Source organism: Mastigoproctus giganteus, chromosome 3 (genome assembly GCF_048544385.1).
Source record: "Mastigoproctus giganteus isolate SK-2022 chromosome 3, ASM4854438v1, whole genome shotgun sequence".
NCBI lineage: Eukaryota > Metazoa > Arthropoda > Arachnida > Uropygi > Thelyphonidae > Mastigoproctus > Mastigoproctus giganteus.
In genome coordinates, this window is record NC_143577.1 from 254,344,024 (window position 1) to 254,367,135 (window position 23,112).

The 23,112-nt window shown below is 37.1% G+C and overlaps 1 protein-coding gene across 2 annotated transcripts in view; it reads left to right on the forward strand.

The window, feature by feature from the left end:
• Positions 1-23,112, forward strand: part of psidin (phagocyte signaling impaired) — a 513,704-nt gene that overhangs the window by 263,465 nt on the left and 227,127 nt on the right. For both annotated transcript variants that reach the window (XM_090371034.1, XM_090371035.1), the window contains one exon: positions 2,625-2,735. In XM_090371034.1, the coding sequence (XP_090227160.1) occupies positions 2,625-2,735 (111 nt within the window). The remainder of the gene's footprint in view (positions 1-2,624; positions 2,736-23,112) is intronic.

Genomic DNA, 23,112 nt, shown 5'->3' on the forward strand with positions numbered 1-23,112 from the left:
CTATATAATAATTATAAATTTATTTTTTGCAGAACAGTGAAAGAAAGGCAGAGCAATAGCTCCTAGAATTAGTTTGGAAAAAGTTTAAATATCCAGTAAAGGGAACAAAATTTAAGATGGAGTGTTGGGTGATAATTTGTCTATTCATATGGGTCCATTTGAAGGCTTACAAAAGGGTCAATTTGAAAGGGTCTTTAATATCTTATAAAGAGAAGTAAACACTAAAAAGGAGCACTATACACTAATTACAAAGAAAGAATGGTATCAGTATTAGTAGTGAAAAAATAATGCAGGAAAACGAACTTATACATCATAGCCATTAAAAAAAATTAAATAATTCATCTACTTTGTTTGCTTAACCTCCTAATAATTTGTCTAATCCTTAAATTTATTCAAACTACCACTTCCACAACATTAGGCAATAGAAGTTTATTCAGTTACTCTCTGGCTGTGCAACTATCCTTTTCTAATTAAATTTGTCTCTTTGTGCAGGTCGACTGAGAAAGAATATGGATGCTACCAGCATTTCATTTACTCAATCTATTGATTACTGAAATAAATTATTGGTAGCTGAGGCTGACAGGGCATGGGGAAATTCAAAGGTCACCTGGATAGACTCCTATATGAAGAGAGAGTCAAATAAGTAGTTTATCTTATTTAATTAATTTTCTTTTGGCTAGTGTAGCAAAAGCTTTGAGCTTCCTTGCACCTTATAACTAATACCAATACCTTTTAAAGCCTTAGAATATAGAAGCTGCAATTTACCAAACTCATTTTTGGTATCATTTTTGTTCCCAGCTAATCTTGTTTCTCTCCTCTGCACCTTTTCCAGTAGATCCATGTTTTCTAAAATTTTTAGTGGAAAAACCAATGAAAGCACTTACCTTAAAAGGTACTCAAAATTCAAATTGTTATTTAAGAACCCATTGCTCCTATTTATATATATATTTGTAGAAGTATACGAGATGCTACCCAAATGTTCCCAAAATTTGAATGTTGTGTGGGAACTACATCTAGTACGGACTTGTGGCATTAGATAACATGCATGCATCCTTTGTGAATCAGTCTGGCTGGATAGAGTCATTGAATATTTATGTGCAGTTCTTTGGTGGTGTGTTTCGCATAGTTTGCGATTGTTGCGATGGCTGATGTGAGAGAGCAACCTGCTTGCATCAAGTTTTGTTTCCTTCTTAATGATACAGTAGCAGAAACCCATAAGAAATTGAAACAAGCTTTTGGTGACAATGCTTTAGGCCAAATACAGATCTACTACTGGTTTAACCGTTTTAAAAACTGTTGAATGTTGGTTGATGATGACGATTGCTCTGGGCATCCATCATTGAGCACCACCCCGGAAAAATGTTGCAAAAGTTCAGGTAGCAATCCGTGAAGATTGCAAGCGGACCATCCACGACATTTGTGGCATTGCAGGACTATCATACAGCATGTGTCAGTGTAGTTTGTCAGACGAGTTGAGCATGAGAAGGATTGCAGCCAAGTTCGTGGCACGGTTACTGAGCGAAGACTAAAAGCAGCATCGCATGGAAGTTACCAGAGATCTTCAAGAACAAGCTAGGAGCGATCAAAACTTCCTTTCTACAGTTGTCACTGGTGACAAGAGTTTGGTATATGAGTATGACCCAGAAACCAAGCAACAACAATCATCTCAGTGGAAGAGCCAATCTTTGCCCCGACAAGTGAGGAGCAATGTGAAGTCTGTTGATCTGCTTTTTGGACATTGACGGGAATTACCCATAAGGAATTCGTCACTCCTGGCTAGACCGTCAATTCAAAGTTCTACTGCAACGTCCTGAGGTGGTTAAGGGAAGCCATCAGAAGGAAATGTCCAGAGCAGTGGTGCACAAAGAACTGGGTCCTTCATCGTGACAATGTGCCGGCCCACACATCTCTCACTGTGGCCAGTTTTTGGCATCCAACATGACAAATGTCCCCCCCCCCCCCTTTGCCAAACTTAACTCCTGCAACTTCTTCCTCTCCCCAAGAATGAAAATCAAGCTGAAAGGTCGAAGATTTGACAGCGTAGAGGATATCCAAACCGAATCGCAGACGGTGCTGAACACTATGGCGAAGGAGGACTTTCGGGATGCATTCAAATCTGGGATCTGTGTTTATGCTCTCAAGGGGACTACTTCGAAGGTGGCAAATAAGACCCATTGTGAGTCTAATTTATTTTATAAGTACATTTCGGGAATTTTTGGGTAACACCTTGCATGTCCATGGACCAATTTGCATGTTGTGCATGCTGAAAAACATGGATTACCTCATAAGAGGGAACCTTACCACCTACATGAGATTGGCTGAATACAGCTTCGATTAAAATTTCTCCACTCTTTGTCAGAAACATTTGAAAAGGTCTGGAAATCAAACCTTTCCAAAAAAATGACAGTTGGTGATGTATCATGCTGACTAAACTGTCAAGGAGGACTCCTTAAAAGGTACTGGGAGTTTCAGAGTGGCTGAAGCATGCAAAAGATTTAAAAAGGGGTGGGGTCTTTTCACGATGATCCTCCACATGCCTGCCAGAAGTAAAGTTAGTTGTAGGATTTTCCTTTTATAATTAGTTTTTAATGTCAATAAATAGTGAATGTATATTTTCTTTTTAGCTGATGACAGGCTAGTGGTCCAAGCAATGGTTCTCCTGGAACATGGCTTGAAAGGAAGTCCCTCCAATTTTCAGATCAAGCTACTTCTTATCAAGCTCTATCGAATCATTGGTATGTGATATTTAAAACTTTTTCACTTAGGCTATATTTACAAGATAATTTTTGTACAGTGTACTTAAAAATGCTTGCTAGTGAATTAGGTGTTTGGATCTATTTTGGTTTTTCTTTTATATGTAACTAATTGAGAGTCTTAAGTAATGATATAAACTGAAGTCAGCATTATGATTTTTAGTATTTAGTCGATACTTATTATAATAAATGATCCAATAAAGTTTGAAGAATATTTTTCAGTGGATTATGCATCTCTTGCTATCCTTTGCTATCCATTTAAACTTCTGTTTAAGCTTTATCTCTAAGATAAGGCTCTATCTGGAAGAAGGAATATTTCTTGAAACCATTCAGTTGAGGTTGAGATGTGATGATTGTTGTTGAAATTACGTTTTTGCATAGTTTGTTAAGAATTTTAAATATAAACTCTTAATTCTTAAAAAATAAACATCCAAAACCATTGTACATAAATCTTAATATGTATGTTGTTTGAGAGCTAAAGTAATTCAGTTTTTAACATTTTTTTTTATTTTTGTTTCAATGAAAGGTAGTCATATAAATGACTGTTTACCCATGTTAGTATACCACTTCTTGCTACTTAGCATTAAAATATTCATAATCTAACTACATTATAGTGGTCAAGTTAGCGTAATCAGGTTTGCTGTATGTGAATTTGCCTTTGAATTTCTGTTAGGTTTCTTTGGAATTCCTGCAGATATAGTCTTTTGTATTTTTTATTTTGTCCAAAAGCCCATACCTTTTGTTAGTTCTGAAACAAGTTGAAACAATATTTGTTCAAAAAGTTTAATTTCAATAATCAAATCAGCTGAGTTTTTGAACTTGTTAACAAGAAAGGGGGGGGGGGGCTTAAAATGGAAAATTGCCAAGATGATAGGCATTTGAAAGAGGAAAAATTGAAGTGTTTTCCATGTGAATGCCAGTAGTGAAAAATCCTGCAGAATATCTCATGTAGTCCAAAAGTCAACATCGTGAATACGGGTTTCTGAAATACCTTGAGGGAATAAAACTTTTTTTATTATTATTTTTATTTATTTATTTTTTTTTTTCTTCATTTTTTCGTTTTAAATTAGTTAAATTTAGGTTAACTTCATATATCTGTCAAACACTTCATATATCTGTCAGATCTGTCTTACATAGAAAGGGTGCAAGAATATATGCTATTGAGGCAGTGTTAGGTGGGGTGGAAAACTGCTAGTTTCGGGATATTCACAGACTACTAGATTAGCAGTAGCCGCGGGCAGAGGCGAAGTGATTCTTCACTGCTTCTGTTGGAATGAGCAGAAGCCTGGAGAGCAAGGTGCTGAGGATTTCAAGGACTGCTGGAAATCATCATCATGGAACAAGTAAATACATGGGCTCTGTTAGGATAACTAAGAATAAGAACAGATGCATGTATAATTGCATGTACACCAGTGCTAGGAGTTTAGAAAATAAATTTGACGAATTTTAGTTACTGGTCAAGATATAAAAGGCAGATAATGTTGAGATATCAGAGATGTGGTGTCACACAGATATAAGGAATGCAGAATTGGAATTTGGGGAGTACAGTGTGTACAGAAAGGACAGACAGGATAGGAAGGGAGGAGGGATTATGCTGTTAGTTAAGAAACACATAAAATCTATGAAGAGCATCCAGTTGACATCAGTGGACAGTGCAATGTTGGGTGAGTTTAGTGTGACATAAGCAGTAGGAAAGCAAGATTGAGAGTAGAAGTGTATTATAGGTCTAATGACTGAGTGCAATGAAGAACTGCACAGGGAAATAGAGCGAGCCAGTAAATCAGATTGTCTTATAATGGGGGATTTTAACTTCCTAGATATTGACTGGAACTTGTGGGTTGGTCACTCACACACCAGCAAGATTTTCTGGATTTATTGGATTATTGTTTTCTATGGCAGCATATTTGAGACGCAACCAGAGGGAGCAGTACTCTTTAGCATTATAATTAGTAAAGGCACATGATGGAAAGCAAGCTTATACAGAATCAACCCAAAAAAAACCCTTCTCATTTCACCTATCCACTAGCTCCAAATGGTTGTCTGGTTCTGCCTTGAATCTATTTCAGCTATCAACTTCTACAACGATAGATGGAAGTTTGTTCCACCAATCAACCATCCACTGGCTAAAGACAAACTTCCGCACATCTATCTTACAATTGTCTTTCCTCAATTTGAATTTATGCCCTTTCAGGCGATTATTCTGAGCAAGAGGAAGATTCCCATCAGCATTTAGTATGCTCAAACCATTCACGGCTTTATACACCTCAATCAGATCACCTCGCAGTGCTGCAATTTGCAGAGCTTAAGCCTTTCTTGGTAAGAGCATCCCTTTGTTTCCCCTCGCCAATCGTGTTGCCATTCTTTGTACTCGTTCCAGCAGCTCTACATAATTCTTAAAATGAGGCCTCCAGACCTGTATACAGTACTCAAGGTGTCTCCTGACCATTGCCTTATACAAGGGGATAATCACCTTTTCCCTCTAGAAAAATTCCTGTATATCATTGACAAGACACCATGAGCTACTCTTGCAGACTGTTTGCACTGCTCAGAAAATTTCATATCTGCCTGCACGATTACCTCCAGGTCCTTTTCATTCTCTACCACTGTCAGTGAAGTACCACACAGTTGTACTACACTCAGGGCAGTGGAGAATAAAACAACCTGGAGGTAGTTGTGCAGTCAGATATGAAATGTTCTGAGCAGTGTAGAATGGTTGCCAGAGCAGATAATGGGGTCTTGTCAATGATATACAAGAATTTTGCTAGCATGGGTAAGGAAGTGACTAACCCCTTGTATAAGGCAATGGTCAGGCCACACCTTGAGTACTGTGTACAGGTCTGGAAGCCTAATTTTAGGAAGGGTTGCTGTTACCAAGAAAGTCTTAAGTTCTGCAAATTTCAGCATCTGGAGAGCAGTCACCTTTGAGGTGATCTGATTGAGGTGTATAAAGATTTGAATGGTTTGAGCAAGCTCAATGCTGATAGGATTCTTACTCTTGCTCATATTACGAACCTGAGGGAGCATACATTTTAATTGAGTATAGACAGTTGTAGAATAGATGTGCAGAAATTTGCCTTTAGACAGTGGTTGTTGATTGCTGGAACAAACTTCCATCTGCCATTGTGGAAGTTTATAGTTTAAATAAATTTAGGGCAGAACTAGACAAGCTTTTGGATTGAATAGATGGGTGAAATGGGAAGGTTTTTTTTTTTTTTTTTTCGCTGATGCTATTCACCGATTAGCCAAAACATTATGACCCGTTATGAAAATTGAAGCAACTGCAAGTGTACTGCATGGGTCGGGACAGTGTATAAAAACCACCCGATACTGAACTCTGTGAATCAGTGTTACTCTTGTTCTTCAGATGGAAAATGCAGAAGACTTAAGCGAGTTCGACAAAGGTCAAATTGTAATGGCCAGATGACTGGGTCATAGCATATCTGAAACAGCACGGCTGGTAGGGTGCTCGTGGTCAGCCGTGGTTACCTACCAAAAGTGGTCCGAGGAGGGGGAACCCATGAACCACCAGCGGGGTGTAGGACAACCATGGCTTATCGATGCTTGAGGTGAGCCGAGGCTCGCCCAGATGGTACATGGCAACAGAAGGGCAACTGTGTGGCACAATTAGAGTAAGAGATCTGCAGATTTACTCAACAAGTACAGATCAATGTTTAAAAAAAGTCTTGAATTAGAGGGTTGATATGAAAGTGTCTGCAATTCTGTCCAGACACAAGAGAAAAGAGTATATAATGAGAGCCTTGTCAATCAATTCGGCCCTGGAGAGATTGTGCTGCAAGGCTCAAGGGGTAGAATTTTTTCAACCTGGTCTGTGCTTGTTGACAGAAGAGACTGCTTGTACAGGGATGGGTACACTTAAATGAAAAGGGTGCAAGAATATTTGCTGATGCTATCGAGGCAGTTTTAGGTTGGTCAGAAAACTGCTAGCTTGGGGGGGGGGGGGATACACAGTCTAAAAGGTTAACAGTGGCCGCAGCTAGAGGCAAAAGTGATTCTTGTACTGCTTCTATTAGAATGAGCAGCAGCCTGGAAAACAAGGAAATTGAGATTTCCAGGACTGCTGGGAGTCATACTGGAACAAGTAAAAACATGGGCTGCGTTAGGGTAACTAAGAGTAGGAACAAGTGCATGTATACTGGCATGTACACCAATGCTAGGAGTATAGTTAATAAATTTGATGAGCTTGAAGTGCTAGTGAAGACATCAAAGGCAGATATTGTTGGAATATCAGAGATGTGGTATTACACAGATATAAGCAGTGCAGAATTGGAATTTGGAGTGTACAATGTGTACAGGAAGGATAGACTGGACACAAAGAGAGGAAGGATTATGCTGTTAGTTAAGAAACACATAAAATCTAAGGAATTGCACCCAATTGATGTTGGTGGACAATTCAGTGTTGGTCTGTTTGGTATGAAATAAGCACTGGGTAAGGAAAAATTACAGTAGGTGAGTGTTATAGTCCTAATGAATCTGATGGGTATAATGAGCAGTTGTGCCGAGAAAGAGTATGCAAGTAAATCAGAATGTCTTATAATGGGAGATTTTCACTTTCCAGATGTTGACTGGAACTTGTGGGTTGGTCACTCACACACTTGCAAGACTTTTGTGGATTTATTGGATGACATGTTTTCTACAGCAACATGTTCGAGAGGCAACCAGAGGGAGTAATACTCTTGATCTGATTATCAGTAGTGATTCTTCATGCATTAGGAATCTGCAGATAAAGGAACCACTAGGTGGTAGTGATCACAATGTGCTGAAGTGGGATTTACTTAAAGATGTAACTACCATCAAGGCTAAAGGGAAGGGCTATTGCTTTCGTAAAGGTGACTACAGAGGTCTCAGGACAGTTTTAAATTTTGTACAGTGGGATCAACTGATGATGTTACCAACGTTGACGTTGAATTCTAAATGGGAAGCCTTCAGGGACTTAATTTTGGAGGCTACTAGGCTTTTCATTTCACTAAGAAATATTGTTCAAGGATTAGGCCCAAATGGATGTCAGATGAATTAATGAGGCTCGTGGCAGAGAAGAAGAAGAATGTATGGGATGCATATAAAGTATCAGATGACACAAAGCCTATGGTAATCTAGTCTGTAATCAAGTCACAAAGGAAGTTAGGCAGGTGGAGGCAGATTATAAGAAATCTTTGGCATAGGATGCAAAGAAAAATAGCAGAGTTCTTTACTTATGTAAACTCTAGAAGGAAAGGGATAAATCAGATTGGACCACTTAACATAGATGCGTTGACTATTGATGATCATGCTCAGGTAGCTGATAAATTGAATGAGTATTTTGCATCTACGTTCACACATGAGGAGTTATTCAATGAGGGGAATGCCAGAAGTTTATCAAATACTAACAGGGATCTAAGTGATTTTGTAATAACTGAGAGCAAAGTGGAGGAGAAATTGTTGACGTTGAACATAAGGAAATCACCTGGGGTGGACGGGATCTATGCAGTTATATTAAAGGAGGCAGCAAAGGAAGTAAGCAATCCCTTAGCCATTATTTGCACACCTTCAGTCTATGGGGACCTCAGGGCAGGTCCCCATGGACTGGAGGTGTGCAAATTTATCACCAATTCACAAAGGGGTTCAAAAGGTGACACAAGTAGCTACAGACCTGTTAGTTTTACTTGTGTTCTGGGGAAAATAGTGGAATCACTGGTTAAAGAAGCATTGCAGTATCATCTAGACAAGACTCCAATAATAATTAAGACACATCATGGGTTTTTTAAAGGGAGGTTTTGTCTGACCAATTTGATTGGATACTATGATGTGGTCACAAAGGAACTGAATGCCAAAAATAATTTTGATATCATATACTTGGATTTCAGGAAGGCTTTTGATACTGTTGCACATGGACGACTGCTGTACAGATTGGAGAGCTACGGCATGAAGAGTAAGTTGCTACAATGGATAAAGGGATGGTTGAGTGGGAGACGACAGAGAGTGGTATTCAATGGACACTACTCTACGTGGACAAATGTTATTAGTGGAGTTCCCAGGGTTCGGTGTTGGGCCCATTGTTGTTTTATCTATTTATCAATGATATTGATGAAGGTATATCAGGTTTAATGTCCACATTTGCAGATAATACAAAGGTTGGCAGGGTTGTTATCGACAGTAAAGACAGTATGCTACTCCAACTGGATCTAGATAAGTTGGGAAAATGGGCCGAGAAGTGGCAACTGAAATTTAACATTGACAAATGCATAGCACTGCATATGGGTAGCAATAACCGAAGAGAAACATACCAACTGTGTGGTACTACACTCATGGAAGTGGAAAGTTAAAAAGACCTGGGGGTAATTGTGCGGTAAACTTTGAAGTTCGCCGAGCAGTGCAGATGGGCTGCCAGGGCAGGTCATGGAGTCTTGTCAGTGGTATATAGGAATTTTGCTAGCAAGTACATGGAAGTGATTATCCCGTTATACAAGGCATTGGTCAGGCTACACCTAGAGTACTGTGTGCAGGTCTGGAGGCCTCATTTTAGGAAGGATGTAGAGTTGCTAGAACGAGTACAAAGAAGGGTAAGAGGATTGATGAGGGGGAACAAAGGGGTGCTCTTACCAAGTAAGGCTTAAATTCTGCAAATTGCAGCACCTCAGCCAGATCACCTGACAGGTGCCTGGAGAGTAGGCACCTGTCAAGTGATCTGAGTGAAGTGTATAAGGCCTTGTGAATGGGTTGAGCAAGCCGAACGCTGATGGGATTCTTCCTCTTGCTCAGACTAAGAACCTGAGGGGGCACAGTTTCAAATTGAGGAAAGACAGGTATAGGATAGATGTGCGGAAATTTGCCTTTAGCCATCAGGTAGTTGGAACAGACTTCCATCTCTTGTTGTGGAAGTTGATAGCCTAAATAAATTTAAGGCTGAGCTGGATAGGCATTTGGAACGAATGGACGGGTGAAATGGGAGGGGTTTTTTTGGGTGATGCTACATAAGCTTGCTTTGTTGCATCGTATGCCTCTACTAATGTTAATACTAGCTAGCAGGTAATTGGAATGCTAGTGACAGGAGTAATGTCACCAGCATTAACACACACAGTACATCGATCCCCGCTGAAAATGGAGCTGTGTAGCCGCAGGCTGCTCCGAGTGCCCATGCTAACCACGGTTCACCAGCGACAGCGCCTGCAATGGGCACGCTTGAATCGGAACTGGACATTGAGTGATTGGAAGAAGGTCATTTGGTCCAATGCATCATGTGGACCGCCAGGTACGTGTGTGTCGTTTACCCGGGGAAGTGATTGTGCCTGGATGCACCGTGTGGCGAAAATAAGCCTGTGTCTTGCTTTGGGCTATGTTCTGCTGAGATACCCTGGGTGCTGTCATACATGTGCCGGGCATTCTGACGTCTACCACCTACCCAACCATCATTGCTGACCAGGTACATCCTTTCATGGCATAGGTCTTTCCCTCTGTCAGTGTCGTCTGTCTGCAGGATAATGTGCCATGGCACACCGCCTGGATTGTTCGAGACTGGTTTGCCAGCGGTTTGCCATGAACATGAGGATGACTTCCAGGTATTTCCCTGTCCTCCAAATTCCCCAGACATCAATGCCATTGAGCATCTATGGTTTGTGTTAGAACAGCAACTCTGATCTGCGGCTTCTCAACCATGTACCTTACAGGAGTTAAAGGATCTGCTGGTTACATGTTGGTACCAGATACCACACGACACATTTAGAAATCTTGTAGTGTCCCTGCCTTGCCGGGTACGAGCTGTTTTGGCTGCACGTGGAGGACCAACATCATATTAAGTAGGTTGTCTTAATGTTAGGCAGGCGAAGGCAGATTACGAGAAATCCTTGGCAAGGGATGCAAAGAAAAACAGCAAAGAGTTCTTTACTTATGTAAACTCTAGAAGGAAGGGGATGAATCAGATTGGTCCACTTGATATTGATGGGTCAACTGTTGATGATCCTGCTCAGGTAGCTAACAAACCAATGAATATTTTGCATCGACATTCACACATGAGGAGTTATTCAGCAAGGGGAATGCCAGAGGTGTATTCAACTCTAGCAGTAAGCTACAGAATCTTGAAATAACTGGGAGTAAAGTGGAGGAGAAACTGTTGAAGATAAACACAAACACAAGAAAGGCACCCGGGGTGGATGGGATCTATCCAGTTATATTAAAGGAGGCAGCAAAGGAAGTAAGCAAACTCTTAGCCATAATTATGAGAGCCTCCTTGGACTCAGGGGAGGTACCCATAGACTGGAAATGTGCAAATGTGACCCCAATTCACAAAGGAGGATCAAAGGCTGACACAAGTAATTATAGACCTGTGAGCTTAACTTCTGTTCCAGGAAAATTAATGGAGGCACTGGTTAAAGAAGCACTGCAGGATCATTTAGACAAGACTTCAGTTATAGCTCAGACACAGCATGGTTTTGTTAAGGGGAAGTCTTGCCTGACCAACTTGATTGGATACTATGATGAAGTCACAAAAGAACTGGATGCAGGGAATAACTTTGATATTATATACTTGGATCTTAGAAAGGCTTTTGATACTGTTGCACATGGAAGACTGCTACACAAATTGGAGCAGTGTGACATTGGAGGCAAATTGCTGCTATGGATAAAGGAGTGGTTGAGGGGGAGAAGACAGAGAGTGGTAATCAATGGACACTGCTCATCGTGGACTAATGTTATTAGTGGAGTCCCTCAGGGCTCAGTGTTGGGTCCATTATTGTTTTCTGTATTTATAAATGATATTGATGATGGTATATCAAGCTTAATGTCCAAGTTTGCAGATGATACAAAGGTTGGCAGGGTTGTCAAGGACACTACTGACACTATGCTGCTGCAACAGGATCTGGAAAGGTTGAGCAGATGGGCTGAGAGGTGGCAAATGAAGTTTAACATTGACAAATGTAAAGTACTACATATGGGAAACAGCAACCCCAGAGCAACGTATCAACTCTGTGGTACTGCACTGACAGTGGTAGAGAATGAAAGGGACTTGGGGGTGATTGTGCAGGCAGACTGGCTGCAAGAGTAGCTCATGGAGTATTGTCAATGATATACAGGAATTTTTCCAGCAGGGATAAGGAGGTGATTATTCCATTGTATAAGGCAATGGTCAGGCCACACCTAGAGTACTGTATACAGGTCTGGAGGCCTCATTTCAAGAAGGATGTAGAGCTGCTGGAACGAGTACAGAGAAGGGCAACAAGATTAGTGAATGGAACAAAGGGGTGCTCTTACGAAGAAAGGCTTAAGTTTTGCAAATTACAGTGTCTGGAGACTAGGCACCAGTGAGGTGATCTGATAGAGGTGTATAAAGCCTTGAATGGTTTAAGCATGCTCAATGCTGATGGGATTCTTCCTCTAGCTCAGAAAAATCACCTGAGAGGGCATAAATTCAAATTGAGGAAAGACAGATGTAGGATAGACGTGCGGAAATTTGCCTTTAGCCAGCGGGTGGTTGGTTGGTGGAACAGACTGCCATCCCTTGTGGTGGAGGTTGATAGCCTAAATAAGTTTAAGGCTCAGCTGGACAGGTATTTTGAACGAACAGAGGGGTGAAGTGGAAGTGGGTTTTTTTTTTTTTTTTTTTTTTTTTTTTTTTGGCTGATGCTGCATAAACTTGCTTTCTTGCATCAAATGCCTCTACTAATGCTAATGTTTTGGCTCATTGGTGTATAAGCTTGCTTTCTTGCATCATATGCCTGTACTATTGCTAATGCTAAAATCATGAGATTTGCAATGGAGATCCCTCTTTTTCACTTGACAGATCTGCTGAAACAGATGTCAGTTTTAAGTTATAAAGTTTGCAGATGAAGTTTTTCTCAGTCTTTTTCTCAAAAAAATAGTAAAACTATTTTACTCAGTACTGGAACCATTGGTCAAAGTGATCATGCAGTTCTTAGTTGGAAGATGAGAAAAGGAGTTGCAGTTATTAAAGGTATAGTTTTTAATTTCAGGTAAGGGAATTATGACAGTTTAAGGAACTGCATGTCTTTCTATCAACTGGGCAAATACCAGAGGGAAAATGAATACATTAGAATTAAGAAATATTGTTCAAGCAGTAGTTACAGGTGCCACGAATGCTTATATACCATTGAGAAAATATAATATGAGGGGGATGCTGTGATAGATGAATGCAGAGCTTGCCAGAATGATAAGTATTGAAGCTGTATAACAGCTGTAAGTTGGTATGTTATAAAAACCCTACAGAAAAGGTGTGGTTGGCAAAGGCCAAATTACTGCTAGGTAAGAGAGCAAAGAAAAGAGACAAGGAGTTTTCCCTGTATGTGAATACAAAGAAGAAAATGAATCAGATTGGACCTTTGCATAATGGATGTGGTAAAGTCTTAGATAATCTTTTTGATGTTGCTGATGAATTGAACAGCTTCTTCACATCAACCTTTATAGACAAAAGTCAAAAGTCCTTTCTTAGTGAGGGGAGGCTGTGCAGATTAGGATAGGCAATATAAGATACTGAAATTATGGATGATTGTTTATTAGAAGAACTTTCAAGCCTAAAGGCAAGTAAGGCTCCTAGAGTAATGGCATATACCCAGTAATTTTGACGGAGGTGACAAGAGAATGCATTGAATCGTTAAGATTAATTATGAGGGCATCATTAAACTCTTGACGAATTCTTGATTGGAGAAGTGGTGGCATCTAAGATGAAATGGGTAACTGTAGACCAGTTTATCATACTTCAGTGATGGGGAAAATAGCGGCGGTAGTAATAAAGCATGCAATAGCAATGGAATTCTGAAGGATACCCAGAAAAATTTTCTGAAGGGAAAATTATGTTTAACTAACCTTTAACGAGATGCTACTATATAAACTGGAACATGTTGGGACCATGGGTAAGATTATAAGTTGAATTGTAGATTGGTTGGAGGGCAAGAGGCAGAGGGTTGTGAATAATGGTTACTCATCACATTGGTCTGACGTTAGTAGTGGGGGGTCCTACCCGAGAATCAGTTCTGGACCATTGTTTCTGATTTTCATAAATGACATTGATGAAGGGATAGAGAATGTGATGACAAAATTTGTGGATGATGTGAAGATTAGGAGAGCAGTTGATCAGTGCCAAGCAGCACTCTTTCAGGATGAGTTAGATAATCTTCAAGGATGAATGAGAAAAGTGGCAGGTATGTTTTTCATACAGCAAAAGCAAGGTCTTACACTTGGGAATAGCAACCCCCAAAATAACTTATTTTGGAGTTGCTTCAGTACACTTAGTGATATTGAATTAAAAACAGTACAAGAAGAAAAGGATTTGCAAGTTACAACACAGGCAGTAGCCAAGTTCTCAGAAATGTTGGTAGCTATTGAAAAATGCCAGTGTATCCTCTTGATTTATCATATACATTCGATTCTAGTTATTTGGGACACATCGGGACTAACACATTTTGGCCCGATTAAGCGGCTGCCCCAATTATCCAAAGTTTCACGTAAATAGTTAAAAATACAATGGACCCTCACTTTAACAATTGGTTCACTGTACAATTAAATTACGTTACGATGGACTCACCATAGTAAAGTACCGTTCACTTATGCGATGTGTAGTAAGCACCGGTCATTGTGATCACTTTTGTGAATTGAATTTTAATTCAGCGATTCTAATTAGCGAAAATAGGAGAATATTATCCACAGGGTATAAAAGTAAAGATATATTAAGCACAAATTTAACCTTTATTACCTTACCAATTAAAAAGTTAAATGATACGTGAAAATCGGAAGAATATTTTCCACAGGTCAGCAAATTAAAAAATAAATTTACGCTTACATGCATAGTTTAATTAATACGTACTGTAATATACTGACTAGTTGACATTCCTGTTCACTGACATTTGTGGATGGGGTTAAAATTTAAAACAGTAAAAAGATAAGCAATCAATAACAAAGAACATGGCACACAAAAATTGCAAGTGACACGATATGTGCAAGTGAGAACGGAGTAACAAGTTAACAACAAGATCGAGTTTACTATCTGTTTATGATAGATTGCACTAACAGAAAAGCCCAATAAACAGGTAACTGCCGATTGTTTTATGGTTGTGACCTCCAAAAGTCTCCGACCGTACCACGTGGTTCGGTCGGAGACAATCGTAGGGTAATCTTCAGTGCTGTGGTCTCCTGCCCCAATTAAACAGCATGTTGTCTCAATTAAGCGAAGTAAACCATGGCTATTTTCTCGATTGGGTTCTGTTTTTTAAGATTTGCCCCAAATAAACGGCTGCCCCGATTAACCGGTGGCCCAAATAATCGAAATCCACTGTATTTGATTTAGAGATAGGGAGGCCATAATCTGATTCTATAAGGCACATGTAAGACTGCCATATCCAAGAATTTCTTGATAGGGCCTCTATATATTTTCAAGAATCTTGATTGTTGGAAGGTTTCCAGTACTTTTTGTATCCCACTGCATCATTTGTCTTATGGCTGCTAAGTTGCAAGTCTGTCAAAACAGTTACTTGTAAATAGCTCATGTCTGGTCTGTATATATCAGCAATGTTTTTTATCAGTTTGCTTTCATTCTATAATGATCTCTGAATGTATGTTTTAATGTAGTAGCTTTTAAAAAACTGTTCTTAGCAAACTGTAAATATGACTTTGCAATGTTAATTTCTAAAACTAAATTGCCAGCTGAAGTCTAATGATTTTGAGGTATTTATTTCTGCATAACTTCATAGAAAATTGCTTTCTTATAAATTGACATTTGATTCTTTTAACTAAAAATTTTTTTTATTATCAAAATTTTTTTTTGGTAATATAAAAATTTGTTCATTACCACAAATTTTTGGTGATAAAAAGTTATTTTTATTACCACAATTTTTATTTGTTCTTATGCTAAATAAGAACAAATGTAAATGCCTTTACATACTAATCATACTGAATAACATATGGAGGACATTACATATGTTATTCCTAATTAAACCTAATTAACATAACTGTCCTTAACATAACATAAATGTTTACCCCTGCATATGCTTGTGGGGGGGGCTTTTATGTTACCTGACAACCTTCTGGTACTTTTGGTAGGAGCTACTTCGCTAGTACAAAGTATTTGCTCTTCAACATTTGCAGTTTGTTGAAATGTCTACCCAGCATTTACATTTAGTGGTTTCAACTTACTTGTTTCTCCACAACAGCAAATGTTTTGCTATTTGCTACTCATCAAGTTGGATTTTTTGATATATCTGCAAACAGCATCTATGAACTTGACCATAAATTAAAATCATATCAGTTAATGACAAAAGTAAACATAATGTCCCCCTAATAAAAACTAAACTAAACTAAAAACTCTTTGGCAAACAATGCAAAGAAAAACAGTAAAGACTTCTTTACTTACGTAAACTCTAAAAGAAAGAGGATGAATCAGATTGGGCCACTTGACATTGATGGTTCAATTGTGGATGAACCTGCTGAGGTAGCTGACAAATGGAATGAGTATTTTGCATCTACGTTCACACATGAGGGAGGTCTATAAGGAAGTGGAGGCCAGAAGCTTATCAGACTCTGGCAGGGAGCTAAATGATTTTGTAATAACTGAGAGCAAAGTGGAGGAGAAATTGTTGAAATTGAAAATAAGAAAGGCACCTGGGGTTGGATGAGATCTATCCAGTTATATTAAAGGAAGTAAGCAAATCCTTAGTCATAATTATGAAAGCTTCCTTGGACTCAGGAGGTCCCCATGGACGAGATGTGCAAATGTGTCCCCAATTCACAAAGGGGGATCAAAGGGTGACAAGTAATTACAGACCTGTTACTCTAACTTCTGTTCCAGGAAAAATAATGGAGACACTGGTTAAAGAAGTGATGCAGGATCATCTAGACAAGACTGCAGTAATAATTAAGAGACAGCATGAGTTTGTTAAAGGGAGGTCTTGTCTGACCAATTTGATTGGATACTATGATGTGGTCACAAAGGAACTGGATGTAAAAAATAATTTTGATATCATATACTTGGATTTTAGGAAAAACTTTTGATACTGTGGCACATGGAAGACTATACAAATTGGAGCAGTATGGCATTAGGAGCAAGTTGCTACAAGGGATAAAATGATGGTTGAGTGGGAGAAGACAGAGAGTGGCTCTTTGTGGACTAATGTTATTAGTGGAGTATCCCAGGGCTCTGTGTTGGGCCCATTGTCGTTTTGTTTATTTATCAATGATATTGATGAAGGTATATCAGGTTTAATGTCGAAGTTTGCAGATGATACAAATGTTGGCAGGGTTGTTAACGATAGTAAAGACACTATGCTACTGCAACAGGATCTAGAAAAAAGTTAGGTAGGTGAGCTGAGAAGTGGCAACTGAAGTTTAACATTGACAAAAGCAAATACTGCATATGGGTAGCAGTAACCCCAGAGTAACATATCGACTGGGTGGTACTACACTCAGGGTAATGGAGAATGAAAAGGATCTGGGGGTAATTGTGCAGTGAGATATGAAGTTTTTTGAGCAGTGCAAAAAGACTGCATGAGCTGTCTTTTTGCAGTATTGTCAATGATATACAGGAATTTTGCTAGCAGGGATAAGGAGGCGATTGTCCCCTTGTATAAGGCAATGGTCAGACCACACATTGAGTACTGTATACAGGTCTTGAAGCCTCATTTTAGGAAAGATGTGGAGCTGCTGGAATGAGTTTTTTTTTTTTCTTGAATTTCTTGAGAACAGCAAAGTTGCTGTTCTCAAGAAATTCAAACTGCCAAACTGGTTACTTGCAGCTCAGTAATTGGGTATGATTCATATAGTTGAGCAGTTCAGTTTGTGCCAGTGTTGATACCTATATTTTTTGCTGTTTAAACTTCATTTTACTTTTATACAAATGGGCAGTTTTCTGATGTAATTCATAGCACCCACTGTTGTATTTTTATTTTGAATTTCTGTTGAGGGACACTGAACTAATAAATCATTAATAGCTACATTCCTTCCTTACTTCTTACCTTCCTTTTTGAAGAAATGACTTCATCTTCAAAACTACATATTCTGATGCCTGATCAGGTGTCAGTTATGATCTTTCCAAAATAAGGAAAACAATTCAAAAGTATTTTTGAAATACAAAGATAGCTGATCAGAAATGTGTCAAATTTTGCAGGTTTATTTGTTATGACCTCTTTAAATTGGCCTAGACTGAAACAGTATTTGTCAATTGGTATTGTTTCTTTTAGAGTGTAACATATTCTAAAATTATTTATGAATTTATTCGAAATTTCTACTCCTGGAGTAAATTTACCATTATGAAGTCTGTTCTTGTTCCTATTTTTTTTTTTAGAGATAGTGAGGCCAAAATTTAAAAATTTAAAATTTTTTTTCAAACTGCTTATATTTATAATTTCACTAAAACCATATGGAGCCATTGTTTGTGAAAGAACTGAACCCTCTCCCGTTTTAAGGGTAAAAACTTTTCACAATTTTTAAAATTTTTATGACTATGAACCATGATTTTCTAAATTTTTATGAACCATGAGTAGCACCATTGCAGTCCAAAAAATACTTGTTGTTCTAATCAAATTTCCCAATTATTGTTTTATAACTGTCACTGAGTTTTGACTTCAGCATAGTTTTTAATATAGTAGTATTGAATCATCAATAAATGATGAAACTCAGAAACAAAATGAACAAAAACATTTTGAATAAAATGTTGGACCTGGAATTCATTACATTTCTTTGAGGAATCCCTGAAGTGGGACTGCTTGTAGATAATTTTAGTTCATATTGTTCCATCTGTGGCTGTTTCGGTTTCTGTGTTATTCGACTGTTGAGAATTTGATGGGTTGGGTATAAAAGTTTGAATGTTCTAGTTTGATGATTTATAGAACTTTAGTTGAACTATCATTTCCAGAAGACTTACTGATAAAAAGTTGGTGGTTATCACAATCACTTTCAGACTGAAAAGTGGAATTATTTCCAGATAGAACAGAATTAGTTTTTTATTGGATGCATTGTCGTTACTAGGACATATAAAGCATTTTCAGATAGGTAATCTACAGTTATAGAAAAGGATAGGATTTTCTACAGGACTTATTTGTATATTACAAAATTTGGTTAATATGTATTATTAAGTCCATTTTTATCCCATGAGGAATAAATTATACTATTTTGTTTGGTTAATACATGTTTTTCAAGTAATACAAAATAACAAAAAATAAATTTTCAGAGTTTTATCACAGCATACATATGATTTGATTATGTACTGAAAAATATATTTAAATATGTGAACTCTTTACCTTCTCTATTGCAGGTGTGTCAAATTGGACTTGTACATGTAAACAAAGCAATAAGGTTTAATAAAAACATTTTAAATAGGACATTTCAGTAGAAATGTGTTACATTCAAACTGACTGTAGCCATATGTATAGGTATAATGCTCTGTATATTCTTTATTTTTATAAAAAAAATTAAACATGTAGATGGGGTGTGTATTTTATAAAAAGGCATGAATCCCTAAAAAATTTATATTAAAATAAGTTACAATAATTTAATGTTTGATTGTCAGGTGGCCTTTTAGTGTCAATCCTGCAAGTGGCAGGATTAGCACTAAAAGTTGTTAATATTTGCAGACATCAGTGAAGTTAGATTACATTTACAGAAGAAAATATAGTTAATACATATGTGTGACAAATTTAGTGCCATTGTAGAACCAAATAAATATTACCTCTGTCAATATTCTAGGTATGTTTTGTATACCTGTAATAAATAAAAGGTTTAATAAATGGAAAGTACAGTAATAAAAGCTTAAAGTAAATTTAGGATATAATTTATATGTAGTTTTAATAAGAATAATGCTGTCTGCACATCCTATATTTTCAGGAAGCATAAGATTTAGTATATTCAGTTATGTGCAGAGCATGCTAATGATATGTAATTAAAACCAATATATTCATGACTGTGCCAATAAAATTAATTCTAACCTTTTAGTCAAAAATATATAAACAAATCAATGAAATATTATTTTTGTTTTTAATTCTGTATGCAGCTGAGTGGAATTTTTTTTTAAAAAAAAAAATTTTTTTTTTTATTCTTTGTTGTTCCTTCCCTCTGTTTCCTAATACAGTCTGTCCTCGTATAGCACGATAGTTGCGTTCCTAGAAACCCTCGTGCAATGCGAAATCGTGCAATATAAACAACAGGCCCTATGGGAAAAGTAGGGTTAGGTGCCGACCACACAAGATTGAACACACATTTGGAACCAAAACATTACCAAGCAATAAATAATCGGGTAATTTTAATCGTTATAAAATGTTAAGTATTTTATAACGATTAAAATACGTAATAAAAATATTATAATAAAGTATTTTTTAATACTAAAAAATTTATTATATTAAATAAAATAGTCATAAGTATAAATTATAATACGTAAGTCGTAATAAAATATTGCTAATGCTTTTGCTTCTATCGTAAGCAAACTTGCTTTTTGTTTGATTTTCTATCCAAACAGATGACAGCCGTTCCATCTCTTCCAATTCTTTGTCTTAATCTAATGGATTTTAATTACACTGAGTTGTTCCTGCTATGAAAGTTGTTTTTATTTTCTCTGCATTCTTTGTAATTCTCGGCGTTGCCTGATTTAGGTCTATAGCACGTGCAATATCACATGGTCTTTCATTTCGCTCAAAGCGTTTCACAATTTCATATTTTTTCTCTATCGACAGAGGCGGACAGAAGCCTTACGGGGGAAACCACGGTGGGCCGGAGGCCGGTGTGATTTTGGCCACAAACCGTAGTATGAGGCTACTATAAATTTTCCTGGTTAAGAATTTTTAACCCAGTCCGCCTCTGTTTATCGATATTGCTTTTTTTTTTTTTTCACTGAATCTGCAGTGTCTTAGCCAGAACGCTTCCTTTTCACACCTTTTAGTATTTTACTCATTTTTAGGGAATAAAGCACAATTACAAAACGAGGAGGCACGCTTGATACACATAAACAAAGCTGCGCACGTGTAGCAACTGAATAAACAACACTGTAAAGGCCGAGATACACTATTAACACCTCACATTTTACTAAAGCACATTTCTGGGGGTTACTACCATAAAACAATAAAAACAATTTCCAGTTGCGTTTCTGCTAGTGGAATCTGTTATAAACTGGTAGTAAACTCCATCTAATTGCATTTGCTATTATATCGATAACTGGAATTGTGTTGGTTTTTACGTTATTATGGTGAAATGTGTTTCCCCTTCACTGATATAAAACACATAAATACATTTTCAGAATCTTCTTGATTCCTATCGTGTTGCGTTCAGTTGGGGTGATTCCGCGTTCGACTGCCATTTCTTGTAAACACAAAGGCGAATCGTGTATAAGCGAATTCGGTTCGTGTTATATAAGATAACGTTCCCCTATTTATAAATCGTGTATGATCGAATTCGTGTAATGTAAACACGTGTTATACGAGGACCGACTGTACTTGTATATTCTTTTATCTTTCTATATATATAAAGTGCACGCCACTTATTGTGATATGGATAGTGTTATCATTTGTTTAATGTCATCACTTTTATGAAGTACTGATGATGTATACTAGTGCAAAAAAAAAAAAAAAAAAAAAGTTGTTTATTTTAATCAGTTCTTTGGTTTTTATCACTTTTTTTTTTTTTTTTTTTTGCTTTATCACAATTTATGAATGTGCAGTGGAATAGAGTATGTAACATTCTGATTTGTTCTTAAACTTTGACATGTTTTCAGCATTAGCATAGACATGATACATGAAGGCATGATTATACAGCATCAGCCAAAAAAAAAAAAAACCTCCCTATTTCATCCATCCATTCGCTCCAAAAGTTTGTCTAGTTCTTCCTTGAATTTATTTAAGCTATCAGCTTCCACAATGACAGATGGAAGCTTGTTCCAGCAATCACTACCTGCTGGCTAAAGGCAAAATGTTGCAGGACTAGTTACTGGTGTTGCTTCGTGCAGTTCATATGATTGTCATTCTCTGAAGGAAAGTACCAGTCTGGCTGTTTCACAATAGAACATTAACTCCTTTCTAGTACTTGATTTTCATATTTTATCTGTTTGTTTTTAATGATTTGTATGAATTTACTGAAACATTGTGACAGTTTCATTTTTATTGATGACTTTCTCAATGGAATAGTGGACAGTTGCCTTAATATTTTATATTGCTTGGTTGATTGTTTCCTTTTTGTTCAAGTCCACCTTTTTACGTGTGCATAAATAAACAACACTGAACAGTTGCTTTCTCGTTTCTTTGTAGAATAGAATACGGAGTAGAATCTCATTAATACAAACCCAGTTATATATATATAACTGGGTTTGTTTTGCTCTGTCACATAGTAATAATATATATATATATATATATATATATATATATATAACAAATCCAGAGCACGTAGGCCTTTTCACTTACAAACTCAGTTAATATAAGCTTATCATTACCTTGCTGAAGGATAGGCTTTTCTACAGGATGTATCTGTTTTATTACAAAATTCAATTAATACCTATTACAAAGTCCATAAGAAGTAAATCAAACGTTTTTTTTTTTTTTTTGGTTAATATAAAGGTTAGGTTATACTTTTAGAATTAATTAAAATTAAACTTTAATTACTTAATTATAATTAATTAAAAGTTTAATTGCTGTTCAAAGAGAGCATGACAAAGATGAAAAATTAAGTAAAAAAAGAATCACTATTCTCTTATTCTATAAAGCAAATGGCAATACAAAACTGCATGCACTTGTGGTTAAGATATTTTTCATGCCAAGATGTTTTAAAGTAGGTAACTGACCTCCGTGGGATTGAGGCAAGCTGAAGTAAGTGCTGAGCTTGCAGTAGTAAAACGTTTTCAGTCCTTGTTGAGGGTGGACAGACAAATGACTTCAGAAAAAACTTTTTGATGAATCTAGATTATTACACATGTTCTGGCAAGACTTAAGCTGAAGAATGTACCTCCCACTAAAAACCATCAGTTTTGTGCAGCAACTGGATGATGTCATTTTTATACCCTCGGGAGCATATAAATCTGCCTTGTGAAGCATTGGTCCACATTGTGAAAAGAGGTAACAATTTACAGTCTAAGTGGAATGTATTGAATCTATACATAATGTTATTGTGTATGGAAGCATTTTATAAAGTGTGATGATTATTACATTAAAGTGTAATAATCATTGATTATTACACTTTATTTATTACGTCAGCGATTATTACACTTTATGTAATAAAGTGTAATAATCATTGACGTCACACAGAGTAATTTTGGTGAAAATATCGCTGAAAAACATGTTCCATTTGGTAGGCTTTGAAGGTGTATATGGATTATGTTGGAGAATGAACAGTTACCTCTGATAAATGTTATTTAATAATTAACTCTCATAAATGTTGATTAACAATTAACTCATGT